Source organism: Panthera uncia, chromosome F2 (genome assembly GCF_023721935.1).
Source record: "Panthera uncia isolate 11264 chromosome F2, Puncia_PCG_1.0, whole genome shotgun sequence".
NCBI classification, from domain to species: Eukaryota; Metazoa; Chordata; class Mammalia; order Carnivora; family Felidae; genus Panthera; species Panthera uncia.
Window position 1 is genome coordinate 3,385,833 of NC_064812.1, and position 20,815 is coordinate 3,406,647.

At 50.3% G+C, this 20,815-nt stretch overlaps 1 protein-coding gene across 2 annotated transcripts in view; it reads left to right on the top strand.

The window, feature by feature from the left end:
- Positions 1-20,815, top strand: part of TRAPPC9 (trafficking protein particle complex subunit 9) — a 566,939-nt gene that overhangs the window by 101,277 nt on the left and 444,847 nt on the right. For both annotated transcript variants that reach the window (XM_049633425.1, XM_049633426.1), the window contains one exon: positions 11,037-11,163. In XM_049633425.1, the coding sequence (XP_049489382.1) occupies positions 11,037-11,163 (127 nt within the window). The remainder of the gene's footprint in view (positions 1-11,036; positions 11,164-20,815) is intronic.

A 20,815-nucleotide genomic window follows, 5' to 3' on the forward strand; every position in this document is an offset into this window, starting at 1 on the left:
CCCTCCTCTTTTTCCTTCCATATGTTCATCCGTTTTGCTTGTTAAATTCTGCATCCTGTATCCTCTTAATTGTTTGGATAGGTCCTCTATCCGTTCTGATGCTTGAGTTTTTCTCACGTGGGATCCCTCTTCCCCCTTCCACTGTCCCAGCCACGGTTCAGACTTTCAAGAGCCAGTTCTTGGACTCCTATCCTGCTTCCTGGCTTTGCTCCTTCTGGTCCATTCTTCACACGGAAGCCAGAAGTATCTCCTTGAAATGCAAGCGAAATCGCATCCTTCTGTTCCCTGCGAGCGGCGGTGACGGCCCCTCTCTGTCTTAATAAAGTCTCAGCTCCTTCTCAAGGACGTTGGCAATTTGATCCAAACCATCTTTTTAACCTAATTTCATTTCACTTCCATGTGCTTAACCTGTATCTCCTATCTGCTGGACTTCTGTGTCGCTCTTTAAGCGTGTGGTGTGGCTTTCCGCGCTTCTCCTGTCGCAGTGAGCTCCGCCTCCTACAAACGGGAAAGTCAAACTCGCCCCCTCTTTACCTCCTCCTGGCCTTACCTACTTCAGAATTCAGGATCGTTTCCTTGTGTCCTGAGAGTAATTTTGCTCTGGCTCTCTTATGAGGTCACGCCCTCCTTGGGTCTTACTCACCTTTGATCTTTCCCCATTCTGGATAGTGCTTTACCTGGAAAGTAGTCAATACATGCGAAACCGAATTGATTTCTGTTGTCTTTTCCACGTTATTCGTTAGTATGTATTGATGGAGACTGAGGAGTTAGGGGATCTTGTCCTCAAAGAGGAGGCCATCGGTTGAGGGTCTGAGGTACAGATCTTCCTCATGCAGGGCAGATAGCCGGTATTTGTTGGTTAAATTTTTTTTTTTTAATGTTTATTATTTGAGAAGGAGACAGAGAGCAAGCAGGGGAGGGGCAGAGAGACAGGGAGACACAGAATTGGAAGCAGGCTCCGGGCTCCGAGCTGCCAGCACAGAGCCCGACGCGGGGCTCGAACCCACAGACCGTGAGATCATGACCTGAGCCAAAGTCAGCCGCCTAACCGACTGAGCCACCCAGGCACCCCCGGTATTTGTTGGTTAAAGGAATGCTGAGTGAAGTATGAAATAGTTTCAGAAGAAGGGACATGGCTGAGCACAGCAGTTTGTCACGAGGGAGAGCCTGGGGGAGACGTGGAGGGAACACTCGGCCGGAGCAGGGCTTTCTGAGCTTCACTCTGCTCCTCTGTAAATCGGGGTGGCGGTGGCACCCCTCACGTAATCTCTTGGGGACAATTTAGTGAGACAACATTTGGAGTGCTTGGCCCAGTGCCTGGCGTATAGCAAGTCCTCCTTAAACGTCAGGCTGCCGTCGAGAACAGCGCGTGTGGGGGGACAGGCTGCGCACGCCCTCACAGTGAACTAGGAGCTCCGTCGCAACGTGGGTGCCTCGGCGCTGTCCACGGACATTTCAGGGTGCTGCGTTCTTCACGCGTGAGGAGCACCCCTGTACACAACCCCTGGCTTTTCTTTACCAAACGGTGTTGCAGATTCACTTCCAAGTATTTCTGAAATGTTTTTTATTGTACAACTAGTGTGTCCTTATTATACTTATTTTAGAAATCTTGGAAAAAAAAACAGAAAAGAAAAAGTTATGCATCATCCTGCATGGGCAAACACTGTTAACATTTCAGTGAATTTTTTTGTATTGTTTTCTATTCTTTTTAAATTGGATTTACCTTTAAAATTTTTTTAATGTTTATTTATTTATTTATTTGTTTATTTATTTTGTAATGTTTATTTATTTTTGAGAGAGACAGAGACAGAATGCGAGTGGGTTAGGGGCAGAGAGAGAGGGAGACACAGAATCCGAAGCAGGCTCCAGGCTCTGAGCTGTCGGCACAGAGCCCGACGCGGGGCTCGAACTCATGAGCTGTGAGATCATGACCTGAGCTGAAGTCGGACGCTCAACCGACTGAGCCAGCAAGGTGTCCCAATGTTTATTTATTTTTGAGAGAGAGAGACAGAGCGTGAGCAGGGGAGGTGCAGAGAGAGAGGGAGACACAGAATCCGAAGCAGGCTCCAGGCTCCGAGCTGTCAGCACACAGCCTGACATGGGCCTCGAACTCACAGACGGTGAGATCATGACCTGAGCTGAACTTGGACGCCCAATCAACTGAGCCACCCAGGCGCCCCTGGATTTATCTTTAAATTGAATTTACTCTATAAATATGGTTTTGCATCCTGATTTTCCACATAACAGAGATCTTCCGTATTATCTCAGACTCTTTATAAATGTCATCGTTAATGATTATGTAACTTTGCACTGTTACTGTACCTTACCTTATCTGACTGTTAGTTCATAGTTGGATGTGCACATTCTTTCTAATTATTTATTAAGTCTTTATGCTTAGGAGAATTTCCCCTCGTGGGTGTTTTATTGAGGTCTCTAGAGATATTTAAATGTTTTCTAGGTAGTGCTTTAAATAGATGAGGATATAAGGAGCGGGTGGCTTCACATAATTGCCTTTCATTTTGGTAGAACATGTTTACATACTTGAAAAGAACAAGGAAAAATGTTTCATCTCCTGGTCTACTTGAAGGGTCGCTTGTCAGAGACTCTGACCTGCCACCATGTAAATTAAGCGAGAAACAAGAAGGAAGTTATGCGGGCGGGAGGCGGCCTGTGTGGCTCACTGCGGGTTTGTCTAAGTCCGTCCCGTCAGTTAGGGAAGGGCTTGTTTTCTTGGTCCACAAGGGCGTCTTCAGTGTCTGCTGTTTTGGCACATCGTTGGTCATCTTTCTAGTGGTGACCCTGGGGACTGTTTTGCCTTTTGGGGTTGGACCATCGTCCCGCCTGGATGTACACGTGGAATGAAGAAGAGTTGAGTTGGTTTTTCCTGCTACGTAAGATGCTTGACTTGCCGGACGTGTTGGATTGGCTGCTCCGAGACACCCGTGTTCTCCTCCGTTATTTTCACCTCCTGGGGCGGCTCGGGTGGGCCGTGCAACACAATGGAAAAAACAGTTTGAACTCAGAGCTCTGAGTTTGCATGTAATTTAGCCACTTCGTATCTGAATGCTTTAGGAAATTCCTTCTGAAGCCTCAGATTTCCTCTCTGTGAAATGGGCACAGTAATGCCCAAGGGAAGTCGCTCCATATGGTGGAAGAAGCCCTGGATTTGAGAAGCCTGGGCTTAAAGTCCCAGCCTTGCTCATGACCAGTGTGACCTTAGAAAAGCGGTATCTCGTCTTGGATGCTGCAGTGGGGTGGGTGATGGCGTTCATCACTGGGTCAGTGTTAATATCTAGGGGTGAGACGGTGCAGGTGACGGCCCCTGACGGCGGGCTGCGCTCTCCCGCTGGCCGCCTGGACGTACTTGGCACGTTACTCCTGGCTTGGGGGCTGGCGCCACTTTCTCGGTCCCCACCAGGTCCCAAGTGGTTGTTGTTGGGTTCCTGCGCCTGCCACGGTCCCCTTCAATGGGGACACGTGACCCTGAACCTTCAGGAGTGACATTGGTTTTCTGTCTGCATCCTCATCGGCCTCTGTGTCGCATTCACCCCTGTTTCTCTTCTTGTGGAAACGCTCATCTTTTGGCTTCTTGCATCTCAGTCCGAACTTCCAGGATGGTTTCCTTTCAAGCTGATTTCCTACTTTTTCCTTTTCTCCCTGCCTTTTGCCTCTGTGTTTCCCTGAGTGTCGTCATGGGGCCTCCGGTCTTCCGTGGCCTCCTTACGCTCTCCCCAGGAGGTGTTCTCTCTCTGCTGATGTTCCTGGTGCTCAGGACCCTACCTTCTTCCGGTCCACCGGCCTCGTCACCAGCCGGCCGTCCCTTGGGTCTCTTGGCCCCTCTGGGCAGCTCCTCCGTACTTCAGACGCGGTGCGTCTGAGCCCCGTGTTGGGATGTTGTGGTTGCTGGCCTCTGTTGTCCTGGGACGTCCCGCTCGGTGCCTCTGCCGTCCCCCCAGCCCCGTGGCCTTCGGCGCCAGCCTCGACACCCATCCGCGCCGTGTCCGCTCGCACGGCCGAGCCTCCTCCCTCACACCCTTAATAGGGAGACTAGTTGGAGTGTGGCGTCTTTGCTCGTGCCCACACGTCTCTGTGTTCCAGGGCCCACACCACACCTGGCTCATGCCTTAGTTTCACTGACGTTTTTTCTTTAATCATGGTAAGATATACACGGCACAACGTTTACCGTGTTCACCATTTTTAGAGGTATAACTCTGTGGCATCGAGTGCGTGCACGCTGTTGTTTATCCATCACCGCTGCCCATTTCTAGGGTCTCCCCATCATCTCAAACCGAAGCTCTGTCCCCCTGAACAGTAGCTCCCTTTCCCAGCCCCTGGTACCTCCTGCTCGCCTCTCCCGTGCATGCATGAATGTGACGGCTCCAGGGCCCTCACAGCAGGGGGCTCATGCGCTAGTCGTCCTCACTCAGCACAATGTCCTCAAGGCTCATCCGTGTCATAGCAGGTGTCAGAGTCTCCGTCCTTTCTTAAGGCTGAATGACACTCCGTTTTCTCTATGACCACATTGTGTTTGTTCACGGGTGGACCCCTGGGCTCCTTCCACCTGTTGGCCGCCGTGAGCAGCGCTGCTGTGCACACGGCGTGCAGGTTATCGGTTTGAACCTCTGCCCTCACTGCTTCTGAGTATCCACCCAGGAGGGGCATTGGTGGCTCGTGTGGTGACTCCGTGGGACTGCCATACTGCGTTCCTCAGAGGCCGCCCCGCTTTGCCCTCTCCCACCAGCCGTACACGAGGGTCGTGCGGTTGTCTTTTGGGTCACCCTGTGACATTTCCTTTTATGACGAGAAGAGAAAACAAGTAAGGCACGTTTCCAAGTCGTTGTTAGTGACGTGTATGGCCACAGAGCGGGCTGGGCGGTGGGGCCTGCCCAGTTCGGCACGGCCTCTGTCTGCCCAGGTCCTGGTGCCAGGGAGCAGTTGCACTTTCTGAGAAACATGTCGTGTCCTTTCACATGGGCTGTGTCGGTAACACAGATGACGTTTTATCCCTGTCTTGTCTTTTTGTTTTGTTTTCAACTCATCTAGGAGCCAGGGGGGGCCGAGGAGGTCTACTTATTGGGAACCCCCTCAAAGATCTCAGCGTCATAATGCTGAAAGATCAATAGTACTGGTCTTAGGAGAGCAGTTCCAAGGTGAGCTGCGGTTTGTATTTTCTGTAAGTGAAGGTGTCAGAACCGATTCCGAAAGTGTACTTTCAAATCGTCTCGTCTTGGGCCGCACCTCTGCTTTTTTCCTGTGTATCTTTTATTTTCTTCTTCCTTAGTATTTTTCTTTCATATTTGGAAGAAAAGACGTGCTCCTTTCTCTTCTCTCCTGTTCAGAACATCATACCTGATTTATGCGGACACGGGTGTCTGACATGATTATTTAGAAGGAGCACAAAGCGCCGAACTGTGAAATCAGGATGTGTTGGGTTTTGTGCCAGTGTCATCTTTTGAAATGGCAAATGGCCTGTGACTTTTTCTGTGCTCAGAAGTGGGGGTGCTCATATTTTCTGCTTCTATAAGAAACAGTACAGTCAGGTGGCAGCTGGGCTTTCTTAAAAATGTTGTCTTTGCATGATTTCTTTAATTTCTGGGATGGAAAAATAACTCTCAGGGTATTAGGTGCTCAAGCTTGAGTGAAATGAACCGTCGGGTCTTCTGGGCAAAGTTGGACAAGTTTATAGTGATGTTATGGGCTGCGTGTGTCTCCCTCCAAAGTCATAGGTTGAAACCCAAGCCCCCAGTATGATTGAACTGAAGGCAGGGTCTTTGGGAGGTAATCAGGCGTGCAGTAGGTCTTAAGGGTGGGACCCTTCTGGTGGGATTGATGCCCTCGGAGGAGGAGACACGTGCCTGGAGAGAAGGCCTTGCGAGGACACAGCGGGAGGGTGGGAGCTGCAGGCCGTCGAGTGGGCTCTCACCAGGGACTGAGTCTGTAGCATCTCGATCTGGGGCTTCCCAGCCTCCAGAGCTGTGAGCAGTATGTGTTTGTGGTGAGTCACCCACTTTATGCTATTTTGTTATGTCGGCCAGAGCAGACTAAGGCAGCTGAGTTTTAGTGGAATAAATTAAGGAGTTCTCACTTCCCTCTGACCAAATCCTACGCTTAGGACCACGCTCGGATTGGTCACGAGCTTCGTTCCAGCTGGGCGTGCGGAACACGGGTTCGAACCGCTGTGGCCGGGAGCCCTGCTGTTTGTGTTACCGCGACACTGGGGTGTCTGTGATCAGGCCTAATCTGGGGGACAGGAAGACGTCGTCACCTCGGATCCAAATTCCAAAATTCCAGCTCGGTGCCTCTCTTGAGCAGATCGTTTCACCTCCCCAGGCTCGTTAAATATTTTTGCTGCGACACATTCTCAAACAGAAAGGTACCAGGAATAATGAAGCGGTCCCATACACCAGATTCGATGCTTAGTAAGATTTTTATACATTTACTTCATTTCTCACTTGCTTTGTGTGCTGAATTACTTTTTAAAAACCCTAAGACATCATTTCAGTTCACACCTTCAGTCCTTAGGATGCACTGCTTAAAAAAAGGACATTTCCTTATATACCCATGGTATTTAATATCACACTTAAACATTAATAAATCATTTTGGTAGCATTTTATATTAATCCACAATCAGATCTCTCAGATCGTCACCAAGCTAATGTTTATCACTTTAAAAGGGGGATAATGATGCCTCCCACCCCTTTTTGGCAGGATTTTGTGGGAGGGGATGGCAAACGTATTTCGGATAAAAATTATTGAGGTTCTGCTCTGTACCAGGATCTCTTCCCTTACGGTTCTGTAGTCTGAGCGCCTGTTACAATACTTGGCATGCAGTAAGTGCTCAGTACGTGTAACTGGGAGTAGTGATTGCAGCTGTCCAGGTAGGGGCCGCTTAGTGCTGAAACAGTGCTGGTCTCCATTGACGGCAGGACCAAGTACAAACTAAGTGGACCCTGAGCGGCCCCACCGTTTCTCGCCTCTGAGCACCTCTCCTTTCCTTCCCTGCACGGAGGCCTTCCTTGTCTGCCTGGCAAACTTGGGTGCGTCCTCTGTTGCCAGCAGTGAGATCCCTGCAGCAAAGTCACAAGTCTCTGAGGTGTCCTGTCTCAGAGAGGGACGCACGTGTGAGGCGCGTGTGAAATGTTTGCCAGTCACCGCGTGGGAAAGCCAGCAGCCCCCTCCCACGGTAGCCAGTGTCATATTCTACGTTGCTGTTTCCACCTGGAGCCCCCGTGCCCCCTGCACCCTCAGCCCTTTGGGCGTTTTCAGTCTTAGCCTGCTCCCTCTCACACGTGCCTCGGGCAGCTTCTCTGTTAGGTTTTGTTGTGCACATACAACTTATAATGATATATTGGGATTCATTCTGTGTCCTTAGTCTTTTTTCCCCCTCAGACATGGTTTCTTTAATGGCCATATGTCCTTATTCTTGTCATTCTTTCCCTGCAACGTAGCAAAACCTCCAAGAATTGTACTCATGGTGTTTGCTTCCAGAGACCTGTGCCCCTAGACAAAGACCGAATGTTGCCTCTTCTTTATGAAGCCTTATCAGTAGAATCAGGTTTCGTGTGTGGTCTTCTCCCAGACTCTGGTCCTGCCTCTGTGAAATCACTTGTGAGGAATTGTAGTGTTTTATTTTGACATCATATTCTTTCTTTCTTTCTTTCTTTCTTTCTTTCTTTCTTTCTTTCTTTCTTTCTTTTTTTCTTTCTTTCTTTCTTTCTTTCTTTCTCTCTCTCTCTCTCTCTCTCTTTAATGTTTATTCATTTTTGAGAGAGAGAGAGAGAGCACGCGCGCAAGTGGGGGAGGGGCAGAGAGAGAGAGACGGAGACACAGAATCCGAAGCAGCTCCAGGCTCTGAGCTGTCAGTACAGAGCTCAACACAGGGCTCAGACTCACAGACCGTGAGATCAAGACCTGAGCTGAAGTCGATCGCTCAACACACTGAGCCACCCAGGCACCCCTTAGTTGCCAAATCTTAAAATTTAAAGTAAAGTCACTTAACAAAATCTCAACACTTAAAACATTTTGTAAGTGGTCCCTTTTGTCAAGGCCTAGAGAGACAGTAAGAATCTAGCAGTGATGAGTGCCCTTGGCTTCCAGACTCTGATTTCTAAGCACTGTTTCCCACTAGGATCCAAGGGCTTCTTGGAGAAATGGTTTGGTTCTAGGTCTGGGACTGAAAATGAGCTAGAAAGAGCAAGCTGTTGATGAATAATGAGGCCTTATCTAAAGGACACAGGAATCACTGTGACAGAGCTCCCAGTGGACAAAGATGGGACAACCTGAACATCAAAAAAAAGTGTGATGGCAATCAAGTGACATACCAAATGTATAAAAATCCACCAGTTCATAATGGTACTAAATCACATCTAACCCCCTGGACATCCCTGGAGGCAGTTGTCCACTCCAGTAAGTACAGGGAAAGGCTCAGCCATTCATCACCCCTCTCTTCTGTATCATTGGTGTTCTGGGATGGTTGATAAGGAACAAAATCCTTCCTCACAGACAGATTCTAGGTTTTAAGTACAGAGAACTTAAGAATTACAAAATCACCATTTTGTAATCCTTGATAAAATAACGAATCTGGGAAACAACGTAGGGCAGGTGCTCAAATCCACGAGGAGAGAGGTCAGTGGGACCTTCCCATCGGATGGACCTCACCAGCAATCGCACGCAAGCATTTACTCCGGAAACTCCACTGCAGTGACATGAAGTCTCTGGGTGGTGGGACGTGGTCCTAGTTCCTGTGCCCTGTGGAAGCTCCAGAAGGCACGGGCGCCCCGGACGTGAGCGCGGTGACAGAGGGCACCCCGGACGTGAGCGTGGTGCAGAGGGGCTCCTGATGTAGTGCCGTGAGAGGGATGAGGGAGGAGAATTGGCCGATAGTCCTGTCAGGAGCCGGTGACACCCCCACGTCCCCTCCCTGGCTCCGGGGGGAGAGGCCTCCCCCCCAGCAGCTTATTAGCATGTCACCTGATGGGAAGTGAGGCGAGAGTTGATCTGCCTGGAGCCACCGCGCACAGCTGGCGGGGAGGGCCCCGTGCGCCTGGCTTCCGCAGAGCCCCGAGGACGCTCGCAGCCAGGCTCATCCCCCGCCTGGACAGCGAGCAGACGGAAAGGAGGGGCCGGAACGCACAGGCCGTGGGGTCCCCGGTGAGCCGGCCCTGCACGAGAAGCCGGCAGCCGCAACGCCTCCTGCTGGCACTCGCGCTGTGCACGGTGTCGGCGCGGAAAGGCCGATCCACAGCTAAGCCAAGGCATGTGCTGCGGGGCTTTTCCTGGATGACCCTGCAGGGGGCGTCAGGCTTCACGGGTACATTCATTTCCCTCTTCATTTCAGCAGGGTTTACTCAGAGGCCGTAATCCAACTTGATAAGACACCTAAGCCACGAGCCCCGTACCCAGCATTAGGCAAATGAGGTCATTTGCACACCATCGCCTGGAGCCCTTCAGGAGATTTATCAAGTATACATCGAAGATGATTTCCTTATTTAAAGAATTTTGTTCATCTTGCAGATAAACATTACAATGTCACATCCAAAGTTAATTCTGGTTGCTTTCTTGCCCCCCTGTTTCCCGGAGAATGCTGCTTCGACACAGAAATGCCTGTGGCAGCAGCTTTTACCAGTTAAAATATGTGTCCTTGCCTCGATATTTGCTACTTATGGTCCCCAGTCCCGGAGGAGCACTATATCTGGTCTCTGGCAACCTTGTCCCCTTTCTCTCAGTGCAGCCGTGTGGCTGTGTGATGACCATCAGCTCTCACTGTCTCACTGCACTCAGTGCTCACATCTGCCACTCATTGCTTTCTTTTTTCTTTTTGAGAGAGAGAGAGAGAGAGAGAGACACAGACAGAGCGTGAGCAGGGCAGGGGCAGAGAGAGAGGGAGACACGGAATCCGAAACAGGCTCCAGGCTCTGAGCCGTCAGCCCAGAGCCCGACGCGGGGCTCGAACTCACAAACCGCGAGGTCATGACCTGAGCCGAAGTCGGACGCTTAACCGACTGGGCCACCCAGGCGCCCTGCCAGTCACTGCTTTTTAATGCTTTACCTCTTTGCATCCTGAGTAGTTTCTTCAGAGCAGAAGGTTGGCTCTGGTTGAATGCCTTCCCCTAAGGCGATCCCACATTGGACCAGCGGGACCAAGCCATTCATCTGAAGCTGGGGTGACTCCTAGGTGTTGTGTCCCTCTGTCACCACTGTCCCCGTGCCCTCCACCTTTCCCTGCAGGCAGTGGCAGAGGAAATGGAAGCCAGGAGGAGTGAACTCCCTTTCCGCCTCCCTTAATCCTTCCAAAGGGATCAGTGAGAAGACCACTGGCTTAGGTCTGACACATCTTTGACAAGCCTTGGGCCTGGTTTGGTCTCAGCTTTTCCATTTGTAAAAAGAGCATTGTGATGCCTGCCTTCCTGAGTAATTACGCAGTTTGGGGTGTGTAACGTGCTCTTGGGCTCCGGGGTGTTACAAAGCCTGTGAGCATGTTGTGGACCGTTAGCCGGCATTCCCTGTATCCTGTTTTCCTCCCTCCCAGCCAAGGGGTGGGGGTGGGGTGGAGCAAAATAGTCTGGGTTTGTAATTATTCTCTTAAATATCTATTACACAGATGGATTGTAGACTCCTTGGGGAAAGGGCCTGGCATTTGGCTTGGTACCTAGTAATTTCTGGAAATATATATGTCAGGTAATAAAATATACTGATTCTCCAGTCCTGCCTGCCTACTGACTTTCTTGGAATTTGGTAAGGATTTATTCTCTTGGGAAATGAAGTCTTCTAGAAGACGGTAATTTAACTTCCTTTTTATCCATATGCCCCTGAATGGAGCCATTGCTGGTGATTATTTAAATGAAGTGAATAAAGCATCTGCTTTCTTTTGGTCTCTTGTATAAGCGCCCCTTCATTTCTGTCACAATATGGACTCGCTGGACTGGCATGGATTGGGTTAAGAATTTTATTTTGCTCAAACCACCCCCCCGCAAAACCCAAAGACCCCTACTTTTACTCTTATTTAATTGACCTTCATTTTGTTTTTTTCTTTTCAGAAAAGAAAGACGTGACTCAAAGCCTGGAGAACTACACGTGCAAATGTCCTGGGACCATGGAACTCCTCACCCTCCCAGGTGGGCCCACCCTGCCTCCAGTGCCCTTCACCAAGCTTCCCATCGTCAGGTAAGGCGGGCCCTGCCAGCGTGCCCAACGGGCGCCTCACTGCGAGATTTGTCTACCACTTGTGTCATAAATGTGGATCCTGACCAGAGTTTCCATTCTGTTTTTAAAAAATTTTTAAGTTTTATTTGTTTATTTTGAGAGAGTCAGAGACAGTGGGAGTGGGGGAGGGGCAGAGAGAGAGGGAGAGAGAGAGAATCCCCAGCAGGCTCCACGCTGCCCGTTGCAGAGCCTGATGAGGGGCTCGAACTCGTGAAAGCGCGAGATCCTGACCTGAGCCGAAATCACGAATTGGACGCGTAACTGGCCGAGCCGCCCTGCTCCCTCCCCTCCACCCCTGAGAGTTTCAATGTTTGATTGCTGTGTATCTGGTTCATTATCTCCTTAAATCTCAGCAGGGGCGCTAGGAAGTGGAAGGATCGTGTCGATGAGAGAATCGGGCCAGGGCATCGTGTAACTGCCGTGTGCCTTGTGGACGACACAACCAGATGCAGACCCTGGTCTGCCTGCTTCCAGAGCCCGCGGCGTGGCCTCTGCGGGGATGAGACATACCTGGCCTTGCCTCTTCCTCCTACAGGCTTCCAGGCTTTCCCCTTTCCTTAGACCACAGGCCCCTGCCACACGGACAAGGGTGTAGCCCCTCCCACACACTTGGGTGACTTCCCTGACGCCGTGCGTGCCCTGGGGTCCGTCTTTCTTCTCCCCGGCGGTAACCTGTCAAGTGCACGCTCGTTTTTTCAGACTCATTACAGGCCTGGTTTTTAGGAGGCCTTTGCCGGCACTCCCTCCTGCTGCACGCATCCGCCATGGGTAGGAGAGTCTTGGGTCTCCATTGCACCCACTGCTGGTCTGCCTCACAGTATGCGCCTCTGTCTGTGGTCTTTTTAAATGATTTTTCATCTTCATCATGAACTGTCCGCGTCTAAATTTGCATAATAGAACATCCTGAACCTAACAGAACATTCTAGGATTTTGGTGCTGCATCTAGATCCCCACGTGGTCGGGAGTTTTGTCAGTGGAGCAGGGTGGGCTGGTCCTGGCAGGTTATCAGGGCTGAGGAGGAAAAGTGCTTTTCTCCACACGGAGACACCGGGAGGGGAAGGTTATATCACAGAGGCAGCCCCGTATGGAAGTTAGAACGTAGGGTTTATTCTTTACTAGTGTGTGACCTTGGTCCTGTGAGCCTCAGTTTCAGATCTTGAAAATGGGTGTAAAAATTGCTCCTCCTGGGGCTGTTGGTGTTGTTTTAGCTGAGCTGATGCTTACAAAAGCCTGGAGCCCGGTGGCTGGCACATCCAAGCACTCAGTAAATCTCCGTTTTCTTCTTGGAGACATCTTACACCTACATTTGCAGATAGAGAATTGATTGAAAAAATACTGTGATGTTAGCTCTTCAATCCCTTAGCTGTCTAAAATCCTTAGATGAAACAGATTGGGTAGAAGCAGGCGGTCTGACGTTTAGGCAAATACTGTGAAACCTTCAGCGACCAGTGTTTCGGCAACGAACCTGTGCTGGGGAGCTGCCTCTGAACGGCGAGGTGAGCCTTGCCGGAGGCCCGTGCCAGTTCTCTTGCCTGGTGTGGTCAGGGATGATCTACAAGAAACTGGTTTTATGTACTATCCACCAGGTGTAAACACGTTCTGAATGGTTCTCAGAGACCGTCAGCCTCAGAAATAAGCCGTTTGTCCCGGTGACTCGTTCGTCACCCCACTCATGCCTGATGTTGTTAAAACTAGAAAGAGAAACTGCATGTAATCAGGTGTGGGATGCCCCGTGGGTGGGTTCTTCACCCCACGGCCGATCAGCACCACTGGTGAAGTGGAAGGAAACCCCTTTGGAAGATTTGGCAGGTCAGCACATCTCCCAGCTTGCCTTGCTCCCCGTTGCTCATGGGACAGAACCCGACTTGTTTGCTTTGCCTGACTTTACAGGGCCGCCTGTGGCCGCTCCGTCTCCAGATTTTGCTGTGAGCTCCTGTTCCTCTGGTCCCACCAGGGCCGTGCACCTTGCACAAGCACTTGGGGTCGCAGAAGTGTGTGACAGGGTTTCATTCCTTTGTTTGGGCTTCGTCTTCTGCTTGAAATGTCTCTGCTGCCCCGACTGCCTGTTACTTAGTCGTCTTTCAAGATTTAGTTCAAGGAATATCTCTTCTCTACAGCCTTTCCTGAAGCCCCCCAGGTGCAAATACGTACACCCTCCGTGTACATCGTAATTTCTTTCAGCCACAACTTGACCCTGGATGAAGGGGACAGGGCTCTTTCTCTCCTCTGTGTGAGGACACCCTGGGAACCACGACGAGGGCCCTCGAGGGCCCAAGCGTGCTGGCATCCCGGTCTGGGACTTCAGCCTCCAGAGCTGTGAGGGGGAGACATTTGCTGTTTAGGTCCCCCTATGTTTGGTATTTGTGTCACAGCAGGCCTGACGGACCACGACCGGCACTCTAATGGTCTGGATTGTCCCCGCCATACAGTGGGGAGTGTCTTGCATTGTGGGGGCTGCGTATACATCAGGCATGAGTGTGATTTCTCAGGAGCAAGATTTTGACGAGAGTTAAGCGGTGGAGACTGAGACCTGTACCATCGTGTGAGAAAGCAAGCACAGATGCTGATTACAGGTGGCAGACCACGTGATTGGTGTTCAGCCAGACTGCGGAGCACGGTGGGAGCTGAGAGAGCCTGGGTGGGATGGCCGGGGGTCCACGCTGCGTGTGGGCTTGCCACCCTCCTACAAAACCCGCGTTCCTCATTTCTCTTGGAGAGGGCCGATGCAGCTCATGCGGACTGGGACGACGTTTCGGGCACTCGTGCCTGGAAACAAGGACTTTGTCCGCATAATTAGAGCCAGATTGAAGCCAGCATCAAGAGTCAGCCCTGTAGCCCCAGGAGGAGCTCAGCATTAGGTGTAGTTGAAGACTAAGCTTCCGGGAAGTGTTCCAGAGGAGCTGGTTGGAAAAGGCCCACAGCCGTGAGTGACCAGACCCGCTGGGTAGGATTGTGAGGCACAGGCTGCTGTCTTGCTGGAGATGCCTCGTGGGCTTGGCTTCAGCTGTAGAAGAGAAGACTGGAGCCCTTACGTCTGTTGAGAACTTGCCTCGTCCTTGACAGTGAAACCATCTCATCAGCTTACAGGAAATACTTACCTGCTGTGTGTGGCATGGGCTCACCCAGAAGCGGTTAAAGTAGTCATGTGATGCAAGTTAGCCCAACAAAAGGGGCCAAAAGATATCCCTGCTGTAATTTTATTCTTTTTTCAATTAAAAAAATTTTTATTTCTATTTTTCTAATTTTTTTTTTTAACATTTATTTATTTTTGAGACCGAGAGAGACAGAGCATGAACAGGGGAGGGTCAGAGAGAGGAAGACACAGAATCGGAAGCAGGCTCCAGACTCTGAGCTGTCGGCACAGAGCCCGATGCACGGCTCGAACTCACGGACCGCGAAATCATGACCTGAGCCGAAGTCGGCCGCTTAACTGACTGAGCCACCCAGGCGCCCCAATTAAAAAATTTTTAATGTTTACTTATTTTTGAGACAGAGAGAAACAGAGTGTGAGCAGGGGAGGGGCAGAGAGAGAGGGAGACAGAATCCGAAGCAGGCTCCAGGCTCCGAGCTGTCAGCACAGAGCCCGACGCGGGGCTCGAACCCCCGAGCCGTGAGATCATGACCTGAGCCGAAGTCAGCCGCTTAACCAACTGAGCCACTCAGGCGCCCCTCTGCTGTAATTCTATTCTAAATTTCAGTTGATCGAATATTTGTTGAGTGCCTGAGCTGCTCAGCCCAGTGGTGAATGCTGGGGCTTCAGTCGTGGTCAGGCAAGAGCCACACCCACACCGAATGGTCAAGCAGGAGGCTGCCAAACCCACATCTGGTTCCCACTGCGCAGAGTGAGAGCAGAGGAAGTCCCATGAAAACTAGAAGCCCTCTTGTTTTGTTCCTTCTAGAAATCTCCATAAAATGATCATGTACACAAAGGCCAGTAACAGTCCTGTAGAGTGTTCACGTACTGAAGTTGTGAATTATTAAGGAAGAAATGGTAGTAAAGCTTAGCCGCCATTTACAGTAAATAGTGAGGGTTCATCTGGGGGCGGTATTGGGGGAGGATCTGTTGGTTGTTTTCTGAGAAACTAATATTGAACTTCTTTAGTCTGGGAAAGAGCTCTAGAGTTCGTGTGGGTATTCTGATTGATAAGGATCAAACCCTCCAGTCAGAATGGGCTTTGAGTGGCTTTGGTACTTTTAAAACTTAAACTTTTTTTTTGTTGTTGTTGTTAAAAAATTTATTTTTAAGTCATCTCTACACCCAACATGGGGTTCAAACTCTCAATCCCGAAATCAGGAGTTGCATGTTCTACCGACTGAGCCAGCCAGGTGCCCCTAAAACTTAATTATATTATTTGAGGAAGGGTTACAGGTATTTATTCACAAAGGGGCCTAGAGGCCATGATAGTTGGGGCCGTTTTCCTGGTTGATGAAGCTGGGCAGCCAGCCTCCCAGATCCCAGTCCGGGCTCGGCTCCCGGGACCTCATCGGGTTCAGCCTCTGCCCAGCATCTTTTCTCTGTGTGATCGCCACACGCATAACCTCCCTGACGCATCTCACAAGCGCTTTGTGGGGATCGTGAGACCTGTGGTGCTCACGTGTCGCTGCCGTGGCGGCACGTGAGCCCTTTCCAGCCATGTTGGTCGTGTTTGGCCAAGTGTGGGGCACGTGTGGCTGCTCTAGTCCCTGCCCCTCTGTGCAGAGGTCCCCGGCAGGTTCGTAGATAGGTTTCTGCTGTGAAGAAGGTAGATGGAGTCAAAACCAAGCAAGAGAAGGTCGGCAGCTTTCCCCTCTTCCTGTTGTTGGTGCGGCTCATGTCGCGATCCCAGGGGGTGCTCTGCACTGCCCTGCATGGTCCCCATCAGCCACGGTCAGGCTTTGGCAGGTCGGCATTTTCCAAGTGGAATCTCTAAATATGAGCCCTGTTTTGGACACTTTATCCCTGGAAATCTGCTTTCCTGTTGGCGGCTTCACAGACTATATGTAATGTTATTAGTTTTGCAGTGATTCCTGCTAAATGAACTATGTTTCCTTTAGGTCAAGGGCTCAATAATTGTTCTTCCATAGGATACATTTTATAAAAAGACATTTGATGCCAAGTTTTGAGTTATGAATGAATGCTGTGACTGCTTGTTGGGCTACTTCTCTGGCTGACCATAGAATTCCTTCTCTTTCAATTCCTTTGCATATTTAATTTTAGTTTCTTTTTTACTTCTGTGTTTTTTTTTTCAAGAGAGTGAGCAGGTGGGAGGGGCAGAGGGAGAGAGAGAGAGAGAGAGGGAGAGAGAGAGAGAGAGAGAGAGAGGAAGAGAGAGGGAGAGAGGGAGAGAGAGGGAGAGAGAGAGAGAGAGAGGGAGAGAGGAAGAGAGAGGGAGAATCCCAAGCAGGCTCCACCCTCCGCGCAAAGCCCGAGGCAGGGCTCAATCCCATGACCCTGGGATCATGACCTGAGCTGAAATCAAGAGTCAGATGCTCAGCTGAGCCACCCAGGCGCCCCTCTTCTGCCTATTATAGAAACCTTTTATGAGATCTGGAATTTCTGTGCTTGTATAGAGGAATCCTGTAGAATCACAGATGACACTCGTTTTTAGGTGGTGACTGTGGCATGGGGTGGAGAGCTCTTTGTGTTGTAAGAAAACAGAATCGTTTTACACGTAAATAAACTCTAAGGCTCAACGATGCTATGCTTGGTCCAAGGCTCAGCAGTCTTGGAACCAGTCTGGTCCCAGCAGGCTTGGAACCAGAACTTAATTTCTTTATTCCAGTCCAGTGTTGGAGTCTTTGCACCAGGGGCTTTGGTGTCTGTTGGTAAACAAGTGTTGTTTTAAGGGGGGGAAGAGAAAGGCTTTTGCAACCCACTCTGTGTTAGGCACTATTACAGGTGCTCTAGATGTAGGAGCTTGCTTAGTCCTCAAAGTGGCCTGCTACAGCTTGAATATATCACTTCAGATACTTCTCCGTCTTTGCCTGAGCTCGGATCAGTAGAAACAAAGACTTGTCTCAGGCAGACGGAAGATCCAGTGAGCGGCATGGCCCAGGTCTGGCCAGATGATGCCACCCCAGTGTCTAACAAAGCTCGGTGACTACGCCTCTTTGCAGTGTGTGCCCTCTGCAGGCAGGCCCCAAGAGAAGGTGCTGAACATTGCACAAGCTGGTTCTCCTTCCGAATTGGCCACCTGCCTTAGGAGGAGTGAGGCAGGGGCAGAGCGAGGACAGGACCATTACTCTGAGGACATCCCTTCCCACGGAGGCGTGGAACTAGGAAAGGAGGTGTCCTCTTTCCCCATAGCATTATCAGGTAGCGGTTGTTTTCCTGTTCTGCAGGTGGAAAGGCCGAGGTGCAGGGGGATGAAGTAATCCATGATGGTTGAATAGCTGGTGGTTCCTTCAGACTCTGGTCAGGGTCTGCGCACACCTCGGTATGCTTCTCAGGGGGCAGCCTGAGAATTACCTTCAGGTGAACGCTTTTGGCTGGACGTGAGATCCATACCAGGCATAGCATCCTGGCCAGTCTTGAGGTTTGGTCACCTTAGTCCCAGTGTAGTGTGGCACGTAACTTCTTGAATGCTTGCAGACAGCTAGCGTTTGCCACTATTGGTAATCAACTGCTTTGGCTTGAGTTTATAGTTTTGAAAGATTTGGAAGCTGAGTTAGAAATTCAGCTTTGGGAGGTGATCCATTCAGTGTTCCTTGAGCTACCGGGCACTGGATGCCCAGGTGCCCTGTCCTTGGAGAGCTCACAGCCGAACTGAAACAGGTAAGAAATTGTGAGTGGTTCTGGTCCAGTATGAATAAAGCATACTGGGTGTATGCGGGGGGCGGGGGTCAGAGCAAGTGTGCAAGATAGAATCCTTGGCTTGGAGTACTTTGGTTTGTAAGCTCTGTCTCCTCCCTTGGATCGTTGTGGAAAATGGGTGACAGTCATGCGTGTGGCTGTGACAGTCCACGGTGGGGCCGGGGGGAGTTGTGAGCGACCGCTACGCGCCGTAGGGATACTTGTGCATAGGACAGGATTGCACTAGGTATCTGAGATTCCTTCTAGCTGAGAAAGGCACTGATCGTGCCGATTCTATACGGGGTCTTTATTAGTCAGTGTGGGTTGGCCTGCGCTGTGGCAGAAATACTAACCCTGAATCTCGGAGAGATTAGCCCTTACAACAAGGGTTTATGTCTCACACGAAGTTTGATGCAAGTCGGGCAGTTTTCCAGGGCAGGTGACCTCTGAGGCTACTCGGTGACCCGGAGCCTGCGTCCACGCCTGTGCCCCACTGTGCCAGTGTCTGGCCTCCCGGATCGCCGCGTGGTGGAGGGGAGAGAGCTGGAGGCTGGCGCACTGCTTCAGCGTGCGTCGTCTCGTGGCTGAGTGACATCCCGTTGTGTGTCTGCACCACAGAGGTGCTCGGCGTCACTCGTCATCAGGGAGATGCGAATCGAAACCACAGCGAGCTATCACCGTGCACCTGTTACTGTGGCTGTCGTCAAGAAGAGGATGTGGACAAGAGGGAACCTTGTGTGCCGTTGGTGGGAATGTAAATCAGTCCACCCACCGTGGAGGTTCCTCAGAAACGTTAAAAATAGATCCGCCATATGATGCAGCAATCTTGCTTCTGCGTATGGATCCAAAGGGGTGAAAACAGCATCTCGAGGAGACGCGTGCACCCCCGTGTTCATTGCAGCATTACTCACAATGGCCCAGGCACGGAGACAACCCAAACGCCCATCAACAGATGGGATAAAAAATATGTGAAAAACAACGTCCTAAAGGTGCTGAAAGGAAATGAGAAACAAACAAAGGGCTGAGTTCCAGGGGGATGCCCATGGCTCCCTCACGACCTGGGCGGAGTCCCAGGGGGACGCCCACGGCTCCCTCACAACCTGCTGGCCTGCCCTTCCTGCCAGGAGGTGCTGCACGTGCAGAGGGCAGGTGTGCTGGGAGGGTCGCTGCCAGGCCACCCAGCGTCCCACCTCCACCCTGTCCTGTCAGTGCCTGGCCTTGGAACATTCCAGATTCTAACCCCACTTGCCTAGCTGGTCATGGAGGGTCACAGGTGCTGTGGTTTAAGAGCATAGTGCCTTTTTGGGTAGTCCCTGCGGTGGCTCCAAACTGCAGGGCACTTCCCTTGTGCTCTCCGGAGTAACTTGTGTTGGTGGGCGGGGCTGCAGTCAGACCTGATGTCTGCCCCCAGCCCACTGCTGGGGCCACAGTCAGACTGGTGTGTACCTTATCTTCCCCTCTCCCAGGGGCAGGACTCACTGTGGAGTGGTGTGGCCCCTGTCTGGGCTACATGCACACTGCCAGGCTTGTGGTGCTGCTTTGATGGGATCTGGCCAAGGGCGTATTAGCTGGGGTGGATCCGCGAGGTGCACAGGGGCGGGAGGGGCAGGCTTAGTTCAGAAATCAGTTGCATTCTTATACACTAATAAGCAACAGAAAGACAAATGAAGAAACTGATCGCATACACAATTGCACCAAGAATCATAAAATACCTAGGAATAAACCTAACCAAAGATGTAAAAGATCTGTATGCTGAAAACTATAGAAAGCCTATGAAGGAAATTGAAGAAGATATAAAGAAATGGAAAAACATTCCGTGCTCATGGGTTGGAAGAATAAATATTGTTAAAATGTCAATACTACCCAAAGCAATCTACACATTCAATGCAATCCCAATCAAAATTGTACCAGCATTCTTCTCGAAGCTAGAACAAGCAATCCTAAAGTTTGTATGGAACCACAAAAGACCCCAAATAGCCAAAATAATTTTGAAGAAGAACACCAAAGCAGGAGGCATCACAATCCCAGACTTTAGCCTCTACGACAAAGCTGTAATCATCAAGACAGCATGGTATTGGCACAAAAACAGACACATAGACCAATGGAATAGAGACTCCAGAATTGGACCCACAAAAGTATGGCGAACTAATCTTTGACAAAGCAGGAAAGAACATCCAATGGAAAAAAGACAGTCTCTTTCACAAATGGTGCTGGGAGAACTGGACAGCAACATGCAGAAGAATAAAACTAGACCACTTTCTTACACTCTTCACAAAAATAAACTCAAAATGGATGAAGGACTTGAATGTGAGGCAGGAAACCACCAAAACCCTAGAGGAAAAAGCAGGAAAAACTTCTCTGACCTCAGCTGCAGCAATTTCTTACTTGACACATCTCCAAAGGCAAGGGAATTAAAAGCAAAAATGAACCATTGGCACCTCATGAAGATAAAAAGCTTCTGCGCTGCAAAGGAAACGATCAACAAAACTAAAAGGCAGCCAACAGAATGGAAAAACATATTTGCAAATGACATATCGGACAAAGGGCTAGTATCCAAAAATTTATAAAGAACTCACCAAACTCCACACCCAAAAAACAAATCATCCAGTGAAGAAATGGGCAGAAAACATGAATAGACACTTCTCTAAAGAAGACATCCAGATGGCCAACAGGCACATGAAGAGATGCTCAACGTCGCTCCTCATCAGGGAAATACAAATCAAAAGCACACTCAGATACCACCTCACGCCAGTCAGAGTGGCTAAAATGAATACATCAGGAGACTCTAGATGCTGGCGAGGATGTGGAGAAACGGGAACCCTCTTGCACTGTTGGTGGGAA